This window comes from Cavia porcellus, unplaced genomic scaffold (genome assembly GCF_034190915.1).
Source record: "Cavia porcellus strain 051 isolate PalLab524CR breed Dunkin Hartley unplaced genomic scaffold, mCavPor4.1 scaffold_31, whole genome shotgun sequence".
Lineage (NCBI taxonomy): Eukaryota > Metazoa > Chordata > Mammalia > Rodentia > Caviidae > Cavia > Cavia porcellus.
Genome location: NW_026947514.1, coordinates 45736753 through 45757191, shown reverse-complemented (window position 1 = coordinate 45757191; position 20439 = coordinate 45736753). Strand labels below are relative to the sequence as shown.

Genomic DNA, 20439 nt, shown 5'->3' with positions numbered 1-20439 from the left:
CCAGCGGATACCGGTCACCCTCGGAACTGTGGCTCCGTGGTCTCCATTCTCTTTTCTTGGTATTGGGTTGCAGGACAGCAATGGTGACTTAACTTCTAGAGTTGGGGCGCAGCTGCCCGTTAGTCACGCTGAGGCTGGGGGCTCCTCTACCTGGCGATCTTTCCAATGTTCTAGCCCCACGGAAGGGAAGGCTGGAGCCGAGGTGGCGCATCCCAGTATCTCAGCAGGCCGGGTGAGGAGTGTGGAGCAGGGCTGGTCAGAGCAGCTCTTTTCCACCTGTGTAATAGCAGGCTGGGAAGCTGGGAGGAGCGCGGTGGGCGGGGAGGTAAAGGAGGAGAGGGGGAGGGAAGGGATGGGAGGGGGACAGGAGGGGGATTGGAGGGGAAGGGGAGGAAAAGAGGGAGAGGAGGAAGAGGAGGGATGAGGGGAGGGAGAAGAGGAAGGGGGAGGAGGAGGGGGAGGGGAGGGAGAAGAGGAAGGAGAGAAGGAAGAGAAGGAGGAAGGGGGGAAGGGAAGGGAAAGGAGGGGCGGGAGGGAGGGGCGGGAGGGGGAGGAGCCGAGGCTCCGGGAGCCGCAGGCTGAGGTGCGGCAGCAGCGCGGAGACTCCGCAGCTCCGTCCCGGAGCCCCGGTGAGGACCGCAGCGCGCGCCCGAGCGCCCGGCCCCGCTCTCCGCCCCGCCCCGCCCAGCCGCCGTCGCCGCGCCGGGTCCGGGTCTCCAGACATGGCCGCGCCGCCCGAGCTGCGAGCAGCGCTGCCGCCGCAGGCCGGCCCGGGCTCCCGGGGCTTCGGGAACCGCGGGGAGGGCGAGCGCGGAGCGGGGCCACCGACCGCAGCCGGGGCGGACGCCGGGCTGCGCGAAGCGGCGCCGTGGGACCCGCGGCCGCCCGTTGCCATGGACACCGCAGCCACAGGTGAGCCGACGCCGGGCCGGCGTGGGGACCCGAACCCGCGCTGTGACCGCGGCGGCGACCCGAGCCCGGGCGGCAGGAGCGGAGGCCCCTTCGCCTCGGTTTCGGGAGCGCTCGCTGGACTTCGGACGCCCTCGGCTCCGCACTCCGCGGCGTTCCGGGCGCCTTCTCTTCCTGCTACCCGGCCTTGGGGCCTGCGGGGCGGGGCGGCGCGGCGCGGCGCAGCTCTGCGCCCCGAGACCCCGGGGCACCCCGCACCTGGCCGGGCAGCCTGGCGCCCGGCGAGAGCCGCCCCCGCTGCCGGGTTCCCAGAGCTCCCTGGATCCCAGAGATCCGGGACCGTGGCGTGGGCCGCGTCCAGAGGCTCGGCGTCGCGACGCTTTGGGATCCGGGCCGACCCCCCTGCCCCCCGCCACGAGCCTTTCTTCCAAGGTAGTCGAGCGGCCCCAGCTTGCGGAGCCAAGAAACTTGCTACCCCGAAATGCAGGTACTGGCCTCTCGGGGGCCTTGGGCGTACTGAGTGTCAGCGGCATTGGAAGTAGCCCGGCTCGGCCTCTGCCCCCAGAGCCCATCTTCGCGGCCGCGCAGACTCGAGCAGCGGCGTCCGCCAGCCGGGAAAGCGGGAAGCGTCCCGTGGGGCTGTGGTCGCAGGAGCTGGGGCTGCGCTGCGCTGCGCTGCCGCGGCAGTCGAGTAGGTCCGGCGCTACAGTAACGAGGCGGCCTGGGGCGAGGGGGCGGGCGCCTGCGCCTTGGCGGCTGCTGCGTAGACCCCTTTTAGAGCCACCTACTCTAAGTGTTACTTGGGGGCCTCGGGCTCTGTTAACTCTGCTCCACTACGGGGGGTGGGGGGGGTGGTGGCGGTGGCTGGGAGAGGACGCACTGGGTAAGACCGGTCAGTGTTCTGCGGGGAGGGAAAAGGGGACGGCCTGGAGAAGGCAGGCAGAGGAGGAGAGGAGGAAAGTGAAAAGAAAGAGGCTCAAAGGTGAAAATCCCGTTTATCATATATTTTGTTATGAGGCGAGGGGTAAATCCAAGCACGGCTACCCTGGCTCAACTTCTGCATCCAGATGAAAAGGAGGTGGCAGTGGTCGTTTCTGTTATTACCACTCTTTATTGATGACTGCCTACCTTCGAGCTTTTACCCGCCCTAATCAATATAAATCATCTTTATAAACATTACCTGCTTTGCATTCGTTTCACCGGATTAGTGGAGGGAAGAGAAGGAAAGGCTGTAAGTGCCCCGTGTAGGTAACCTGCTATCCACTGAAATGAGTTCCCATACAGGACATGCTTAGGATGTAGGATGTGTGAGGTACAGTGTAATGCTTGGATGTTGTCATGGTTGTGGGATGATGAAGCTGTTAACATCACCATTATGGTTTTTGTGCTAAAAACATCTAAAATACCTTAGAGATTCTGGCATATGTGTTGCATTACCACAGAATGGTGAGTAGAATCAACGCATTTACTGCTTTAGCAGTATTCGTATGAAATATTTGATTTTGTTAAATATCTTGGAGTTTCCTATCCTAGATAATCAGTGCACTAATAAAATCAAACACGATACTAAGTTTGAGGGTGGGAGGAGAATGGAGGAAAAATAACATTTGGAAGGAGCACATTTTGAATATATAGAAATATTAAATTTATAATTATTGCCTAAAAGAATTCCATATATATATATATATATATATATATGCATGCTTACTGTTTTAAATCTGTGTCATCTTATTAAGTAGATCAAGTGGGTTGCTATAAGAGACTTGGATGCTGGAAATGGTAGCCAATTAAGTATCTGTATCTTGAAAAATCCAAATGAAATCTGAACCAGTTTCCCTGTCTGCTATTTTTATAGTCAGCAGGTGGTGCCTCATTGTCTCAGAGACAAAATTCAGTGATACCCTAATAAGTGCACTGTTTTATTTTGCATTTTAAAAATTTACTTTATTTTTGGTTCATGAATAGAAATAATTTTCACATACTACTAGATGCTGGCAAGTTTAAGGTCAAGGTGCTGGCAGATTGGTGTGTGGTGTGGGCTGCTTCCTGTATCATAGTCTTTTCCTGTGTCCTCACACAACAGAAAGCTACTTTATTCTTTAATCATGCTCTTTGGACTTGCAGTAAGGAGCTACTTAAACTTTTAGTGTGATGCACTGTAAAAATCCATTTTTCATTTTCAGATGAAATATTAACATGTAAGACAGATACTTATGTTTTAGAAAGTTTTTCTTGAAAATACCACCAATCGTGCCATTAGGATAGAAATTCTGTTATTTATTTTTATACATTGATGATAAAGTTTTCACAGAAATATTTCCAAAAATGTTTCTCAGTAATGCCCTAGAATGACTATGTATTTCAGTGTATTAAAGTTGTACTATAAAACCCCATCAGTACTATATTTCTGGTATTCTCACTGTTTGTTTTATGACATGAAAATTTTCTCACCAAAAGCAGCACTGTGTTCATAAGCTAGAATCTTTCATGTCTTCAACTGATAGTGGGCATGTGAAATGATGTCTGTTGCCAAGGCAACATTTAATATACCACGTGTGAGCCACAGCATGATAAGAGTTATTCATCATGAAATAACACCATCTAAACTTTATATGAAGGATGTTAAGAGCAACTCTTGTTTTTTTCATGGTTAGTTATTTTACTCCTGGAAACTATTCAAAAGGAACATACAATAACAAAAGGATAGAAGAATAGTCCTTTGTTGAAGGAAGGAATTTAAAATAGAACATTTGAACAAAATGGTAAGAAGTTAACTCATTGTCTGCTTTGGAGATGAACTCATTTACTGTTTTGCATATGGAAGGAAAAATGAAAAACCAGATGTTGAATGATCAGGAAAAATTAGCCTGATGTCATTCACTTTAGTAATACTGAATTATAGGTAATTTGACTTAAAATTCCACATAATTGCAAAAAGATTTTTCCAATTTATATTACTTGGGCCATGGAGCTTATAAATTTGTATTTTTCACATGCTAAATCTGATGCTTTATTGAACTGTTCTTTACCATAATTTAGATAACACTGAAAAAGCATTATTTACTTATGCTTATTCTGTTTAGTATAGTAAGTGGAGACTCTATAATGCATTACTAATCATCATAATTTCAACACTAGATTGATGGTCTTCATTTTGAGTGTGTTGGATAGATTCGTGGACATTTTTATTTGGAGTCATTTCCAGCAATCCCCTTGAGAAGGTGTAAATTCCTATCTTTAGTTTTCCTTCATTTTTTGAGAAAGCTGTTGTGTTACTGAAATGAGAAAGAACACTATACTTTGCTTTTGCAATCTATTAGAGCTTGAAACCTAATGCAGTTTATTTCTGTGGACATAGTCTTTGGGTAAAATCAGCAACATTTCTGGCAGTAAGTATAGTAACCTTGATATAGGGCATTCAATTTGGCTAAATTAAAATTTAGAAACATTTCATCCCATACCAATGCACTGAAAGGGAGTCAACACAACTTTCCTTTCATGAAATTGGTCATTCTGAGAACTCCATCCTTCTCACTGCCTCTCAAACACACCAAAGGCTCTCTTTCCTATCTCTTTGCTCAAATCTCCAATTAGCTTCTAATTCTAAAGGGTTTGGGGGCAGAGCTGTTGATTAGCTTGCTCATTTTACTGCCTACTTTGAGTAGCATGGATTTCAGAAAGTTTCTAATATCTGTAAACTCAGAAACCTTGGTGATTCAACTTAGTAAACATTTATTGTATGTTTCTTTTGTGTAAGGAGCTTTACTGAACACAGTCATGAATTCTAAGGACACGGGCACTTTTCTGCTTCACATTAGTATTTACTTCAGTAAATACTTCAGTCAAGCATTTCTCTTTGGGTCATTTTTCATTTTCCTGATTCCCAAGTCATCACTAGAAGCGTGACTAGAAGGGCATTGTAATTATCAAGCTCCCATCTACACAAGAACATGACTTAGTGTTCTGAAGTCAGCCCAAGATAAATAAATACGAGCACAACTATTCAAACTATATAGCTGTGGAAAATAAATCTATCATTTATTTCAGTTTGTGATTTTTCATAGAAGTAACTGAAGTTGAGTATTACTCCAAAATCTTTGGCTTTATTAGGATTTAATTTTACAGTTAAATCATTTCAGTAATGACTGAGAGTATTTAGAAAAAGGTACTGGAAAATTTAATGAGCAATGAAAGTAAAAGATATAGTTGATATATCTACACACAAATCTTCACTTCAGTCACTGGAGAGAACATGATCAAAAACCAGTTTTGTTTCTTTGAATTCCACCAGAGGGCCTAGGAAATGGAAGGGGAGAGCCCACTGTGTGTAGAAGGTTGTCTGGGAGACCATAGTGATTGTGTGTGAGACAAATAGGAAAGAGCTTTCAATTCATATTGACCTTGTGGTTTAAGATGGGCAGTGACTCAACTTGAGAAAGCTGGAAGGAGGAGATGGAAGCCTAGGAGAGAAAACAATGTAAAATTCTGTTACTGCTTTGATGAGACTGGTTCTTGAGATCCACTGACTTTGTCTCATACAGAGTGAATTTTCTGGGCAGTTTTAAAATCATTTTGAGTGTTTTTAAAGAAAAAGACTAATGCCAGAAAAGTTAAAAGTAAATAATATTCAAAAATTTATAAGGGAATATATTTGATGATTTCGTGCTGAGAGCTAATAGAACCTAAGAACTTGCATTGTTATGTCAAATATTTATAAATCTTCAGAAAAGGATTGTGTTTATCACTAGAAATTACCATTGCTTCACTAAAAACTGATGTCCATACAACAGAAGTTTCTTTTTTCATACTTGAATATGCCCGGAATCTGTATGGAGCACTCAATTTGGAAAAGATGCAGAAAGCATGTGTGTTAAGATTTGTAAATAGAACAGAGTTTCAAAGGGTGGTTGATACGCTGCAGGATAGCATTTCTGTGAAAAAAAACCTCGATTTTAGTGTTTATCCAGAAAAAAACATCTTTTTATTAAAGTGATTTTTTGGACCTCACTTTAAAAATCCCCTTTTAAAATACTGATTTAAAAAATTCCTTTTTGAGGTAGGAAATACATATACCTGATATTAAAATTTAAAAGATACAATAGTCTATACAAACAAAAGAAAACATTATTTAAACCTTGTCATCCAATTGACCATTGTCTGTCTCTTATGGTAAACATTGTTATCATGTTGACCAAGATAGTATCATTTAATTCGTTCATGATTATACTATTATTTATTGAACTGGTATGTGCCAGACATTGTTTTAAGCATGAAAATACAGTATAGGGGGAAAAGCATAAAATACGTCTCCCATAAATTATCTTTGGTTAGGCAGGAAATGGAAAGAGGAGGAGACACAACAGAAAGTATTTGTCAAGGAATGATAAGTACTGTAGAGAACAGTAAAACAAAGTAATAGGAATTGGAGTATTTCATTGAAGTAGCTATGGAAAAAAAGGATAGAATAAGTCAAGCAGCTGCCTGGAGCAAGACCATTGTGGGCAGAGGGAATAGCCCTGGTGCGAGAGTGCCTGGTACATTCAAGAAGCAACTGAAAGGGTTGGGAAGTGGAGAAAGAGAAGGAGGGTGAGAGGTACGGGGAAGTGCACAAATTAGTCCCTTGTTACAACTTTGGATGTTAACGTTCAGTGTAGTAGGAACCACAGGAAAGATTTTAGTATGGTGGAACATGTTTAGAGTTAAGTTTTTAAGTTTAATGCATGACTCTGCTCATCAACATGGGGATGACAGTGGTAGGTGTGGAGCAGGAATGACCACTGCATAGGCCATTGTGATAATCAGTATGAGATTGTGAGGCCTTGTATCAGAGTACTAGCATTGGAGGAGGTGAAAAGTAGTTGGACTCTGGATGTGTTCAGAGGTGAAGAGGATATTCTTGTGGACTATGGTGGGCAGTGAGGGAAAGGACTCAAAGATCATGCCATGATTTCTGACCTGAGCAGATGAAAAGAATGGGGTTGCAGTTGGGTGAGATTGGGAAAACTTTTAGCGAGAGCAGCTTTTAATAAAAAACCAGGACTTTAGCTGTGTAAATTTAAATTTTGAAATGTTAATTAGATGTCCAGACAGAGATGTCAGGTTGGTAATGTATAGTGGGACTGGAGCACAGACCAGGGATGTCCTTTGGGAGTTGTTGATTATGAGATCACAATAAGAGTCAACAAAGTTGACAGAGAAGAAGAGGTCAGGGTGTCTTGAGATACTATAGTATTCACTAGTCTGGCAAAGGAAACCAAATAAAAGTGGCTAATGGAGTAAGGAAACTGAAAGAATGGAATGGGATGGAATGATTCATTCTCAGGTGCTATGTATAAGTTGCATAAGTTGAGAACTGAGAGCCATTGGATTTGACAGTAAGGAAGTCTTTCTAAATTTTATTGGACTTTTTAAATGAACTGTTAGGAACAAACCTTTGTTAGAGCGAGTCTTAGAGAAAATGACAGAGGAGAAAATATGAAACAGCATCTATAAACATTCTTATGGGTTTGCTATAGAGGAAACTTTAAGATGAGAGATAACTAAGAAGATTGGGAGGAAGGGAAAGAAAATTTTATTTTTTTACTGTGAAGTATATTAAAGTATATCCTATAAAATGATCATTGTAATTCAGATATGGAATGTTCTCAAAAGGCTCATGTGTTAAAGATTTGATGCCTGTCTTGTTGCTTTTGGGAGGTGTGGTAGTCAGCTTTCTATCACCGTGACAAAATAGTTCAGATTAGGTTTAGTCTGCCTGTTTCAGGCTGTGGTCAGCTAGCTCTGTTGTTTTTAGGCATATAGTGAGGCAGAAATAATCATAGTAGAAGAGCAGGGAAGAATTACCTCAGTGGCCAGGTAGGGTGTGGGGAGAGGATAGAGAGAGGAAGGCAAAGAGGAAGGGATCAGGGGCAAGATACACTCTTTGAAAACATACAGTGACCTACTTCTTGCACCTAGATCTTACCTCTTCAACAACTCATTCAGGAAATGAACTCATCTGTGGTTCTGTCTATTTAATAGAGTTAGATCCTGTATCATTCATTCAGTTTCCCCAAATCCATCAGCTACAACCAGACCTTGTGACCTTTTAAAGGAAATTTTAGATCCAAACCATAATATTTAGAACCTTTAGGAGGCAAGGTTTACTGGGAGATCTTCTGGTCAGTGTGTGTGTTGGGGGGGGGGTAGGCAGAAGGGAGTAGTGAGAGCTCGGTTCTTCCTCTTCCTCTTTCATGTTCTGGCCTGAGCTGAGCAGCTTTCTCTTCTTTGTGCTCCACCTTGATTTGCAGACACAGCCCCAAAACAACAGAGCCAACTGATCCTGAACTGAACTCTCCCAAACTGTGAGCTGAAATGAGCCTTTCTCTTTATAAATTATCTCAAGTATTTGCTATAAGCACAGAAATCTGTCTGATACAATGGCACATACGATTCAGCAAACAGAGTTCATGGTGGAAAAAGAAGGGACATTATCTGCAACTGTGTCCCCAAATAGGTATGAGAAATGATAAGTACTGTCACTGTGGAGGTTGGATGTTGGGTAGGTAGACAATGCATTGATAGATAGGACTGGAGAAAAGATGGAGAGTGAAGTGCCGATAGTGTTGGGTGGAAGTCCTCTTCTGGCTTTCTGGCTGCTTCTTTTTTATCAGTGAAATAAGAAACAAAGGGAACAGCAGAGTGAAAGCAGGAGTGGAGTCATTGGAACTTCGATTTTTTTTTTTTTTGGGTACCAGGGATTGAACCTTGCACTTGCTTGGTGGGTAAAAAGAGGCAAAAGTAAAGCATTTTCATATAGGAGAATGGGAAAGTGAAAGAACTTGGGAAAATTACAGGAATTCTGAACTATGTTTGAGGCCTCACTTGGAGTTGGTAGTAATGAGTTTAGTATGAGACCTATCACCGCGTATGTTACTTTTTTTTTTTTTTTTGTCTCCAGTCACATTCAGCCAGTGTTTGGAGTACATGGTTGGATTGGTTTTTGTTTTTGTTTTCCCTTGAACATAGCAGGAAGAAAGGAACACTAGATTTGAGGCTCTTTGCAAAGCAGTGCGTATATGATGGATGATTCATGGATTTGGGGAAGGAATGAAGCATAGAGAGACAAGGTAATAGAAACAGTGGATTGTGCATGCTGATCAGGTTGCTGAGTCAGAGATAGTGATATCAAAGTTGAAGTGTTTGAGATAGAGGTAAAAGCATGGTGGGAGATCAAGATGAAGAAGAGAATAAGGTCACTGGATGAAGAGAGTCTGGAAGGATGACGAGGATAGTAGTAAAAAGATCGCCTAAGTGATTATGAACAATACAAATGACCACAGCAGCTATTGTGTGTTTGAAGATATCAGGTATATGCTGATATCTTCAGGAAACAACATAATAGCCTGGGCTCCAAATTGAGGGCTGTTTAGGGGAAAAGAATAATAGTGACTTGTAAAATTATAAATGCAAAATTCTGATGGTAGGTTCTGCTGACTCTGTTTAATATGTACAGAATGTAGGAGATGAAACTTAAAATAGTTTCATGGTGGGGGTTGGGAACATTGAGGGTTATACTTAAATATGAGCTAGTGTTATGGTGAAATTAGTGAAATATTTTCTGTAATTCTAGGTAGTATGAATAGAAAATCTCAGGTGCACATAGTATGGAGGAATAGATTTTAGTCTGAGCAAATCAAGTTTTGAGTCTTATACCATAGGACAAATGCCATGCTTTGGGAGACCTTTGTGAGCTATAATATGGGTAGAGAAGGGAAGATTAGTGAGGATTTTGGAAAGTGCAAATGAGAAATGATGGAAAGAAACGACTTTTTGGCAAGAAGAAAAGAATTGAAGGCATTGTGACATTTAAAGCCAGTACTATAAGAAGTTTTAGGAGGCAGGAAGACCAGGCCCAAGCGACTTCCCAGGCAGAAGTGGGACAGCTGACTTGGAGAATCCCTGCTTAATGTAAAAGAAGATTCTACTCATTAACACTGACCAGTTTCTGATGTTCAAGCAAAAGTGAAGTTGCCGTTTCAATGAGAATTCAGAAAGGTGCTAATTATGCAAAATATTTATACCTTTCTAAAAGAGAGTAGCAACCCAAATTTTACATTGTCATTTATTGCATTAGTACTTTACATTGCATTGCATATTTTTCAAAAGTAAGCAGTATACCAGTGAAACCAAAAGGCAGTGTCTTTTGTAAAAACATAGTTAACCTCTAAATGACTAGTTAAAATGCATTCTCCACAAAACCATAGTGTTCTTTGAGTCCTTTTAAAATTATCTGTTGTAAAGAAAACTCTATAACATTTGCATTTTAAAAACCTCACAATTTTATCCAATTTTGAATTATTAACCTAAATATCAGACATGTTATCTGGAAGAATCTCTTATTTATTGTTTTTGTTGAACTGTTATTCTCATCTTTTACACTGGATCTTGTCTCATAAACTTTGAACATAAAATATTCTAAAATGTTTTGAGAATTCATTGAGTAACTCTGTAATACCAAAATCACCATCTGATTTGCTGCTTGTTTCTCTACCTCACTATCTCAATATTGAGGGCAGGTAATTCATTGTAAGATCATGTTTTCTAGTTGCCTTATGAACTAAGTTTTCTGCTGGAACCATTTTACTTTATAATTCCCATGTCCAATTTTCACTATATACTATATGAGATTATTAATAAACATATTATAGACCAAATCTTTGCTTCCTGTTCCAAACATAGAAAGTGTCTTGAATATCTTACATCCTTTACAATCCCTAGAAATTTATTTCACAAAGCAAAATTTAGGCCACCGATAATTATGTATATTTGAGTTATGCCAATCTAATTGATAGGTGTAGAAATAAAAATCAATGTTGTATCTTTCTTTTGGAATGAATTTTTCAACTTGTAAAAACTAGAGTTTTTTCAAAATGTGTTCTGCTGACTACTTGCTCCAAGATCACATTGAGTGATGCATGGACCTTTGCTTGGGAAAATAAGCCTACAATTATAGGCTAAAGCATTAAGACACACCTGTTTATTGAATTACTTTCTTTTTTTCATACTGGGAATTGAACTTAGTACCTGTGCTTGCCACGCAGGCACTATGCCATTGTTCTATATCCCTGGCCCTTGAATTGTTTTCATGTTTTTGTCATTTTGGGAAGTATGAGGAACAGAGCAACATAAATGATATCTCATCCCCATTTCCTCCTGAGCTGGTTACCATCTAGTTAAGTGCCCCAGCCTGCATGGCGCTCGAACTTTCCAGGGTGAGGACTGCAAAGGGTGATGGCAAGATGAAGAAATAAAAACAAGATATGGAGGGCTCCTGATGGGAGCAAAGGAATTGCTCAAAAATTGCAGTGTATTTATTTATATGTTTAGGAAGTTAATGTCACATAACACCCCATTGCCTAGCAATCTGCCTGCATGGTAACCTAATGGCTTGGTGTTCTCTGGATTGGAATTGCAGATTCATGTGGCTCCCCCTGGGCACTCTTTGTTCTCAGGAACAGCCTTGCTCCAGCCCTGTAGGTGGGATTGATCTCCAGCTTCAGCTGCTCCAGATAGTTGCAAAGTGTTGCAGTTTACACAAAACAAAGATAAACAACTCAGGTCAGACTAGGGGCGTAGAGGGGTGGTATAAACTCTACGTATGGCAAAATTTCATTTGTGTGGCTTCCAAAGTGCTCTGTGTCAGAGTCCAGCACACCAGCGCCAGCCCAGGGAGAGTTTAAGATCATCACTCCCAGTAGTTAAGGACCTGTTGAACTTCCAGCCACACTAGACTGGGCTCTGCAGGTTTCGGGCCTGACTGGGCCACACCCAGTGACCTTCTTTCAATCCAGGGAACTGGGGCTGCCAGAGGTGAGTTCCTGCACACCAGCTCAGACCCTGGGAGAGTTTAAGATCATCGTTCCCAGAGGTCAAGGACCTGCCCAGCTTCTAACCACACTAGACAAGGCTTGGGAGGTTTTGTGGCCAGAGTAGACCATGCCCAGCAACCTTTTGCAATCAGGGAGTTGAGGGCATGTGAAGTGAGTTTCAGCACATTGGTGCTTGCCTGGGGAGAGATTTGGACCATCATCCACTGTGGTTAGGTGCCCACCCAGTTTTTTGGAACACTGAAGGTGGCACAGGAGGTCATGTGGGCCTGACTGGACCATGCTCAGCAACCTCCATTCAGTCCCAGGAGCCGAGGGCATAGGAGACAATTTCCAGCATGCCCAGGAGAAGCTTGAAATACAGAAATATAGGAAAATGACAAAACAAAAGATCAAAATTTAATCTCAAACCTCCAGCCCATCCCAAGAAATCCTAGGAGCCATGTACATAGAAGAAAATATATGCCATACACCTGAAATACCTGAAATAACAGTAACTAAAATAAAGAAGCAACTCTAGGAAGTTTTAAAGGAATTCAAATTAAAATAATTTCCCAGGTAAAAGAAGAAATGGTAAAACTAATGAAAGAGATGCTGAATACATCTAAAGAAGACAGGGTTAAAAATTAGAGGAGGAAAACAAAAAGAGTCCCTGGATGAACAATATAAGAAACAAACAGAATACATGAAGCAGATTCAAAAAGATACACAGGAAATCAAAAATTCCATTGAAACTTGTCAAAACTGCCTCAATGAATGTGAAGATAGAATTTCAGATCTTGACAAGATGGCAGCTAGTGAACACGAAGGAAAGATCTTTTTAAAATAACATGATATCAGGAAATAATTCAACAGCTGCAAGATGGTGCAAAGGAAAACAAGATTGATAGGGGTAAATAAAAAAGAAAGGGACAAATGATATAAAAAGGCTATTTACAGAAGTAATAGCTGAAAATTTCCCAAACATGAGAATGGAAACTGACATTAGGATCAGTGAAGCATATAGAACTTGAAATAGCCATAATCAAAATATTTCTTCTTTTACCTGGGAGATTATTTCTAGTTTGAATTCCTTTAAAGCTTCCTGGAGTTGCTTCTTTATTTCAGTTACTTGAATTTCAGGTACTTAAGGCATATGGCATATATTTTCTTCTATGTACATGGCTCCTAGGTTTTCTTGGGATGGGCTGGATGTTTGAGATTGCATTTTGGTCTTTCATTTTGTCATTTTCCTATATTTCCATGTTTCAAATGTTGTTCCAAAGCTTCCCCTGGGCGTGTTGGAATTTGTCTCCTATGTTCTGGGCTCCTAGGACTCCTCTGGTAGAGTATCTCCCCACTTGGGCAACGAGGCCCTCAGATTAAAAGAAGGTTACCAGGGGAGGTTCAGGGAATCCCAAAGCCTCCTCATGCCATGCAGCTCGCCCTCCAACAGCAAAGCTCCCCAACTGAAAGAAGGCCACCAGAAAAGGTCCATACAGGCCCTGAATCCTGGCAAGCCCAATCTAGTGTGGCCATAAGCCAGTTGGGTCCCCAATCACCCAGAGCAAGGATCTGAAACTCTCCCGGGGATCGGATGTTGTTCAGGCATCCAGCTCCTCGGTGGCAAAGCTCCCCAGCCCCTGTGTGGCCAAACCTTGTCCACGGCGCAGCTCCCTCCTCCAGACAGCAGCAGTGGCAGTTGCGCTCACCAGATCAGAGATGGTTGCCAGCCAGGCCCAAGCAGGCCTCCCCTGGGCAGCTCCCTCCTCTTGACACTGGCTGAGGTGGCAGTGCTCCGTGGACCCAGAGATGGTCACCAACAAGGTCTGAGCAGGCCTCAGCTGGGTAGCTGCCTCCTCCTGATGCTGGCCGGGGTGGCAGTGCTCCTTGGACCAGAGATAGTAGCTGGCAAGGCCTGAGCAGATATCTGCTGGGCATTTCCCTCCTCCTGATGCTGGCTGGGGTGGCAGTGCTCCTGGGACCCAGAGACAGTCACCGGCAAGGCCCGAGCAGGCCTCTACTGGCAGCTCCCTCCTGACATTGGCTGGGGCAGCAGCACTCCCCAGACCCAGAGACGGTTGCCAGCAAGGTCTGAGCAGGCCTCTGCTCACCAAAATCAAAATAAAACTACACCCAGGCATATAATAATCACCATCCCAGAAATCCAACATAAGAATAGAATATTAAAAACTGTTGGAAAAGACAGATCACCTATGAAGGAAAACCTATTAGAATCATAGCAGACTTCTCAACACAAGCAGTGAAGTCAAGAAGAGCTCGGAGTGAAGTATTTGAGATCCTAAAGGAAAATGATTTCCAACCTAGACTAATGTACCTTGCAAAACTGTCCTTCAAAATCAATGGAGAAATATGATACTTCCATGACAAAGAACAGCTGAAGAACTTCATAATCACCAAACCAACCCTGCAAAGAATACTGAAAGACAGCTAGATACACATAGGAAAAAGCCACTAAGCCAAGCAGACAGTTAAACAGAGTGGAAAGATAAAGATGCAACAGCAGAAAGATAACATGTCAACAACTAACCAATATATAACAGTTATAACCATTAATGTAAATGGCTCAATGCACCAATTAAAAGAAACAGACTGGCAGAATGGATCAACAAACAACATCCAACCATATGCTGTCTACAAGAAACCCATCTAACCCGAAAAGAAACACACAGACTGAAAGTCAAAGGATAGAAAACAATACTTTGTGCAATAGGAACCCTCCTCCCGCCACAAAAAGGGGGGATAGCTATTCTGTTTGCAGACAATGAGAACTTCAAACCAGGAATGATCCTAAGAGATAAAGGAGGTCACTACATACTAGTTAGGGGAAAGTTTCAAGAGGAAGAGATAACAATCTTAAATATATATGCACCAAATTCTGGAGCACCAAGCTATACAAAGCAAATATTAATAGAAATGAAAAATCAAATAAACAGTAACACAATTACATCAGTAGACCCTAACATACCATTGACATCAAGGGACAAATCAACCAGACAGAAAACCAGGAAAGAAATAATAGAACTGAATCACGCCTGTCAACAAATGGACTTGATAGAAATGTACAGAGTGTTCTATACAATAACATCAGAATGTGCATTCTTCTCAGCAGTACATGGGACATTTTCTAAAATAGACCACATACTAAACCACAGAACATATTTAAGTAAATGCAAAAGAATTGAAATTATCTCATGCATGTTATCAGATCATAGTGCCATAAAACTAGAAATTAATGATAAAAGAAACTGCAAAACCCCCACAAACACATGGAAATTGAATAATACACTTGAGCAATTAGTGGGTCACAGGGGAAATTAAAGAAGAAGGTAAACAATACCTACAAGCAAACGAAAGTACAACTACAACTTACCATCTGTGGGATGCAATGAAAGCTGTCCTGAGAGAAAAATTTAATTCCCTGAGTTCCCACAACAGGAAAACAGAATGAATACAAATAAACAACCTGATGCTACACCTCAAACATCTAGAAAAAGTAGAGCAAGTCAAACCCAAAGCCAAAAGAAAGGAGGAAATTATGAAAACCAGAGCAGAAATTAATGCATTGGAGACTAAGAAAACAATCCAATGAATCAAAGAGTTGCTTCTTTGAAAGAATAAATAAAATTGATAAGCCTCTAGCCAACCTTATTAAACAAAGGGAAGAAAAAACTCAAATTCATGCAATAAAGAATGAAAAAGGTGAAATCACCATAGACACTGTGGAAATACAGAAAATCATCAATATCTACTTCAAAAATGTCTACACTCATAGGTTTGATAACACAGAAGAAATGGGCAGACTCCTAGAAAGGTGTGAAGTACTAAAGCTGGGTCAAGAAGATGTAAAACTGCTGAACAACCCAATTTCTATTAATGAAATTGAAAATGTAATTAAATCCTTACATAAAAAGAAGGGCCCAGGACCAGATGGATCACTGTGGAATTCTACAAGAAATACAAAGAAGACTTAATGCTGACACTCCTCAAACTCTTCAATGAAATTGAAAGGGAAGCAGTTCTTCCTAAGTCATTTCTGGGAGCAAATATTACTCTAGTACCAAAACCTGAGAAAGCCCCAGCTAAAAAAGAGAACTACAGGCCAACCTCCCTAATGAACACAGATGCAAAAATCCTTAATAAAATATTGTCAAACAGGTTGCAGCAAGTCCTCAAGATTATACACCACGACCAAGTGGAATTCATCCCAGGCATGCAGGGATGGTTTAACATACGTAAATCAATAAATGTAATCCACCATATCAACAAAGCTAAAAGTTAGAATCACATGATCATTTCTATAGATGCAGAAAAAGCTTTTGATAAGATCCAACATTCATTCATGATAAGAACTTTACAGAAAATTGGAATAGATAATCTTTACCTCTATATGATAAAGGCTATCTACGACAAACCACCAGCCAGCATCATATTAAATGGCCAAAAATTGAAGTCCTTTACCTTAAAATCAGGCCATACAAGGATGTCCCTTAGCACTGCTCCTATTCATCATAGTACTGGGAATACTAGCCAGAGAAATTAGACAAGAGAGAGAAATAAAAGGGGTAAAGATAAAAAAAAGGAAGTTAAATTGTTATTATTATCAGATGACATGGTATTCTGCATAGAAGACCCCAAAACTTCATTGAAAGTCTCCTAGATATAATAAATTCAGCAGTGTAGCTGGATACAAAATCAATGTGCAAAAATCAATAGCATTTCTATACACTAACAATAAAATCACTGAGAGAGAAATAAGCCACACACTAGCATCCAAAAAAATGAAATACTTAAGAATGAATCTCACAAAAGAAGTAAAAGGTCTATACTGGGAAAATTTTAATACTCTGAAAAAAGAAATTGAAGAGGATCTCAGAAAATGGAAAGACATCCCTTGTTCATGGATAGGGAGGATAAATACTGTGAAAATGGCCATTCTCTGAAAACTATTATACAGATTCCATGCAATCATAATGAAAATACCATCAGCATACCGCATAGATCTAAAGAAAATACTCCTCAAATTCATCGGGAACCATAAGAGACCTAGAATAGCCAAGGCAATTCTAAGCAGCAAAGGCAAGGCAGGAAGCATCACAATCTCTGACCTGAAGTTATACTACAAAGCTACTGTAATAAAATCAACATGGTCCTGAAATAAAAACAGGTCTGAAGATCAGTGGAATAGATTAGAAGATACAACCACAACTGCAAACACTCTCAACCACGTTATCTTTGATAAAGGGGCCAAACATGTTCACTCGAAGAACGACAGTCTCTTTAATAAATGGTGCCTGAAAAACTGGCTCTTCGTATGCTGAAAACTAAAACTAGACTCATGCCTATCACCATGTCCTAAACCAAAATCTAAAATGGATCAAAGATCTGAATATTCAAACAGAAACACTAAATCTGTTCGAAGACAAATTAGGCAAAATCTTGCTGACACAGGGGTAGATAGAGAATTCATAAACAGGAATCAAACCGCACGGGAAATATTTCCCAGAATCAATAACTGGGATTACGTCTTACTAAAAAATTTCTGCATGTCAAAAGAAATCTCCAGCATACTGAGAAAAAAATGTTAGTGAACTGTCCCTCAGACAAAGGACTTTTGCCTAAAATATATAAAGAATTAAAAAAAAAAACAGACCCCTGAAATTCAAAGACCCAATCCAAAAATGGGCATCTGAGATGAATACACAGCTCTCAGATGAAGAAATACAAATGGCAAATAAATACATGAAAAAATGTTCATCATTATTATTCGTTAGATAAATGCAAATTAAAACCACACTGAGATTCCATCTCCAGAAAGAACGGCCAGGATCAAGAAAACTATGAACAACAAATGCTGGAGAGCCTGTGGGGAAAAAGGAGCTCTCTTCTACTGTGGTGGGAGTATAGACTGCTGTAACCACTGTGGAGGTTCATCTAGAGATTCCTTAAAAAGCTGGGATTGGAAGTCCCATTCGACCCCAGCTATTCCACTTCTGGGCATATTCCCAGAAGAACTGAAAACATCATGTCACAGTGATATATGTGCACCATGTTTATAGCAGCACAATGTGTAGTAGCCAGATCTTGGAAACAACCTAAGTGTCCATCAACTGAGGAATGGATAAGAAAGTTGTGGTATTTTTATACAATTGCGTACTACTCAGCTGTAAAGAATGATCACATTGAGAATATTTATGTTAGTGGATGCAGCTTGAGACCATGCTCATAAGCAAAATAAATTAAACTCAGATATTTAAATACTGTATTGTCTCCTTGTTGTAAGAAATAGTAAGAATACATAATGTTTTATGGTATTCATGATTTCCCATTACATTGTTTTGAAACCTTACAATTTTTCATTCATTACTTGGGATGGTTTTATCCTAGTTTGTATCATTTTATTATCTGTGATGATATGAACCGGTATTTGACAAAAACAAGAAATTATAATAGCCAGTGCTTATTTAACATCATCTTGCTTTGAAGTCCTACTCTGCTTTTGTTCTACTGTTTCCATTGATTCTATGATGTTGTATCTTACTGGATTTATGAACAATGAAATAATATAGTAGCCATTGTTCTTTTTCTGTTATTTGGTTCTGAATGCCCTGGAATACTTTGATTCTCTTGAATGGTTTTATACTATTTTGTTATGTTTGATACTATTGTATATGAAGGTATGCTCAACTATTTTAAGAAAGAGACATTATGGTAACTACTGTTATATCAGGTTGTCTTGTGAAGTTCTGTGTTGCTTAAATTCTTCTCTTCTGAACTAAAAAAAAATCAATGTGCTCTTGAAATGAATAAAGTAGAATTACATTTAAAGGGCACACAGGGTTGAATAGAATAGGATAGGATAAGATAAAAATGGAGATGGAAGAAAGAGACAGTCTAAGTGAAGCAGAAAACATGGATGAGGATATGGGCATGAGGAAAGATGAGGTGCCTCTCCTACCTATAAGTGAAGAAGAAACAGATGGAGGGGCTTATTAGCTACTTATAGGCTCTACAGTCCTTTAAACGGGTTTTGGGATTTTCGAAGGCTTGTATAGGGAGAATAATCAAGAGTTGTGTTAAGGGAGATTAGTCTGATGGTGGTATAGGTGAACTTGGGTGGGAGAGTCCCAAAATCTTGAGTTTTGCTGAAAGATGCTTTACCCTGTATTATCAAATTCAAGATTTTGAGTAAATAACCAGAGAACTGAATAGAGGGAGATGCATAGAAAGGTAAGTAGCTTCAAGGAACATTTAGTAGGCTTTGTGACAGATAGGAGGACATGGGGGAATGAGAGGAAGAATGAATCAAAAATGATTCTAAAATTCTGTGTCTGTATAGCAAGGAGAAAGTTGGTGCTGTAGAAGGTGGGAGCAGGCACTGATGGAGGGGAGTGAGTGCGGTTTAACTGAGAAGTCAGATGTATGTAGGCTTGACTTTGACTCATAATTGTCTCGTATGGGCAAGTCACATGACTTCTTTCTGTCTCAGTTTCTTCACATAGAATGCAGATACGGCACTGTTTTTCTGATATCTATAGGGTAACATGCAAGGCAGAACATGCAAATGGCAGGTGTCTGTCTGTAAGACTCTACTAGTAAGAAGCTTGGTCAGTCATGTCAGATGCAGAAAAGATTCAGGAGAACCAATATTAAAGAACAGTCATGCTTCCTCAGCCCTAGATGTTTTAATAAAAACACCTGATTAGCTGGAGCTTGGCCAAGTGTTGGGGAGTGACAGGAAAGCAAGGACAAATGGAAATGTGGAGAGCCCATTCTTCAGCTCCAGGGCAGAAGGTTCTCGGTGGGCAAGTGCAGTATGGTTAGACCTGCTGTTTCCCAGCTCCTAATGGGAGCTGTGTCAGGGGAGCTGGGCTGAGGTGTGCCCAGGCCTGCTGAGTGATGGGTAACAGGCAGGGTCTGCTCTAGCTCTTGTGCTCAGGGAGTCAGTCTGGGAAGCTGTCCCAGAACTTGTGTGAGTGCTCTGAAGAAGTTGCATCTCTCAGCAGAGAATGCACTGAGCTATGTCAGCATCCTGCTGACCCAAGTTAGGCTAAAGTGGTAGGGCCTGTGGGCTTGTAGATATCTACAGGCCAGACTTAGAGCTCTGTAGGTATAAGTCTTCCATAAATAAGCCAATGTTCTGAAAAATTAGACTGGACATATTTTCCCATTTCCTCTCGCTAAAAACCTTAAATGTTTTGTATAAAATAAATATGAAATGTCCCTGGAATGTGAAGAGAAGATGGATTTTGTAGGGACCTTGGGGCCCAAGGAAGGATTCAGCAGTTCTTTAGATTTTCTTTTTCTTTCTCTATCTGAGATTGGGTGCTTAAGAAGCTGGCAACCAGGAAACACCAGACAAAAGCAGTATACCAAGTTTGCCCTCTAGCAAGAGGGCCTGGGGAGGGATAACTCAGCAAGACAGAAAACTTGCAGACAGTGATTGCTCTATCCAGCCACACACCATGGAAAGCTGAGACCCCCTTCCTAAGGCAAAAACTGAGACCTTTGCCCTTGTGGCTATTGGGGCACCCAGCAACAGGAAGGCCAGCTTGTTTGCCTACAGGAGTAGTGCCTGGGGCAGTGGGGATTCCCCACTGCTCAGCAGTAATCAGGTTGAGGGTGATCCCATTTCATCTCTACCCACCAGAAACAGGCAGCA

At 41.3% G+C, this 20439-nt stretch overlaps 1 protein-coding gene across 4 annotated transcripts in view; it reads left to right on the top strand.

The window, feature by feature from the left end:
• Positions 1–45: 45 nt before the first annotated feature.
• Rtn1 (reticulon 1) overlaps positions 46–20439 on the top strand; it is a 294963-nt gene continuing 274569 nt past the window's right edge. The window contains exon 1 of one of the 4 annotated variants that reach the window (XM_063240875.1): positions 46–232. Coding sequence is in view for 1 of the 4 variants with exons in the window: in XM_063240872.1 (XP_063096942.1) it covers positions 723–912 (190 nt within the window). In the remaining 3 variants the exon portion in view is untranslated. The other 3 variants (XM_063240876.1, XM_063240872.1, XM_063240874.1) reach the window with 3 other exon arrangements.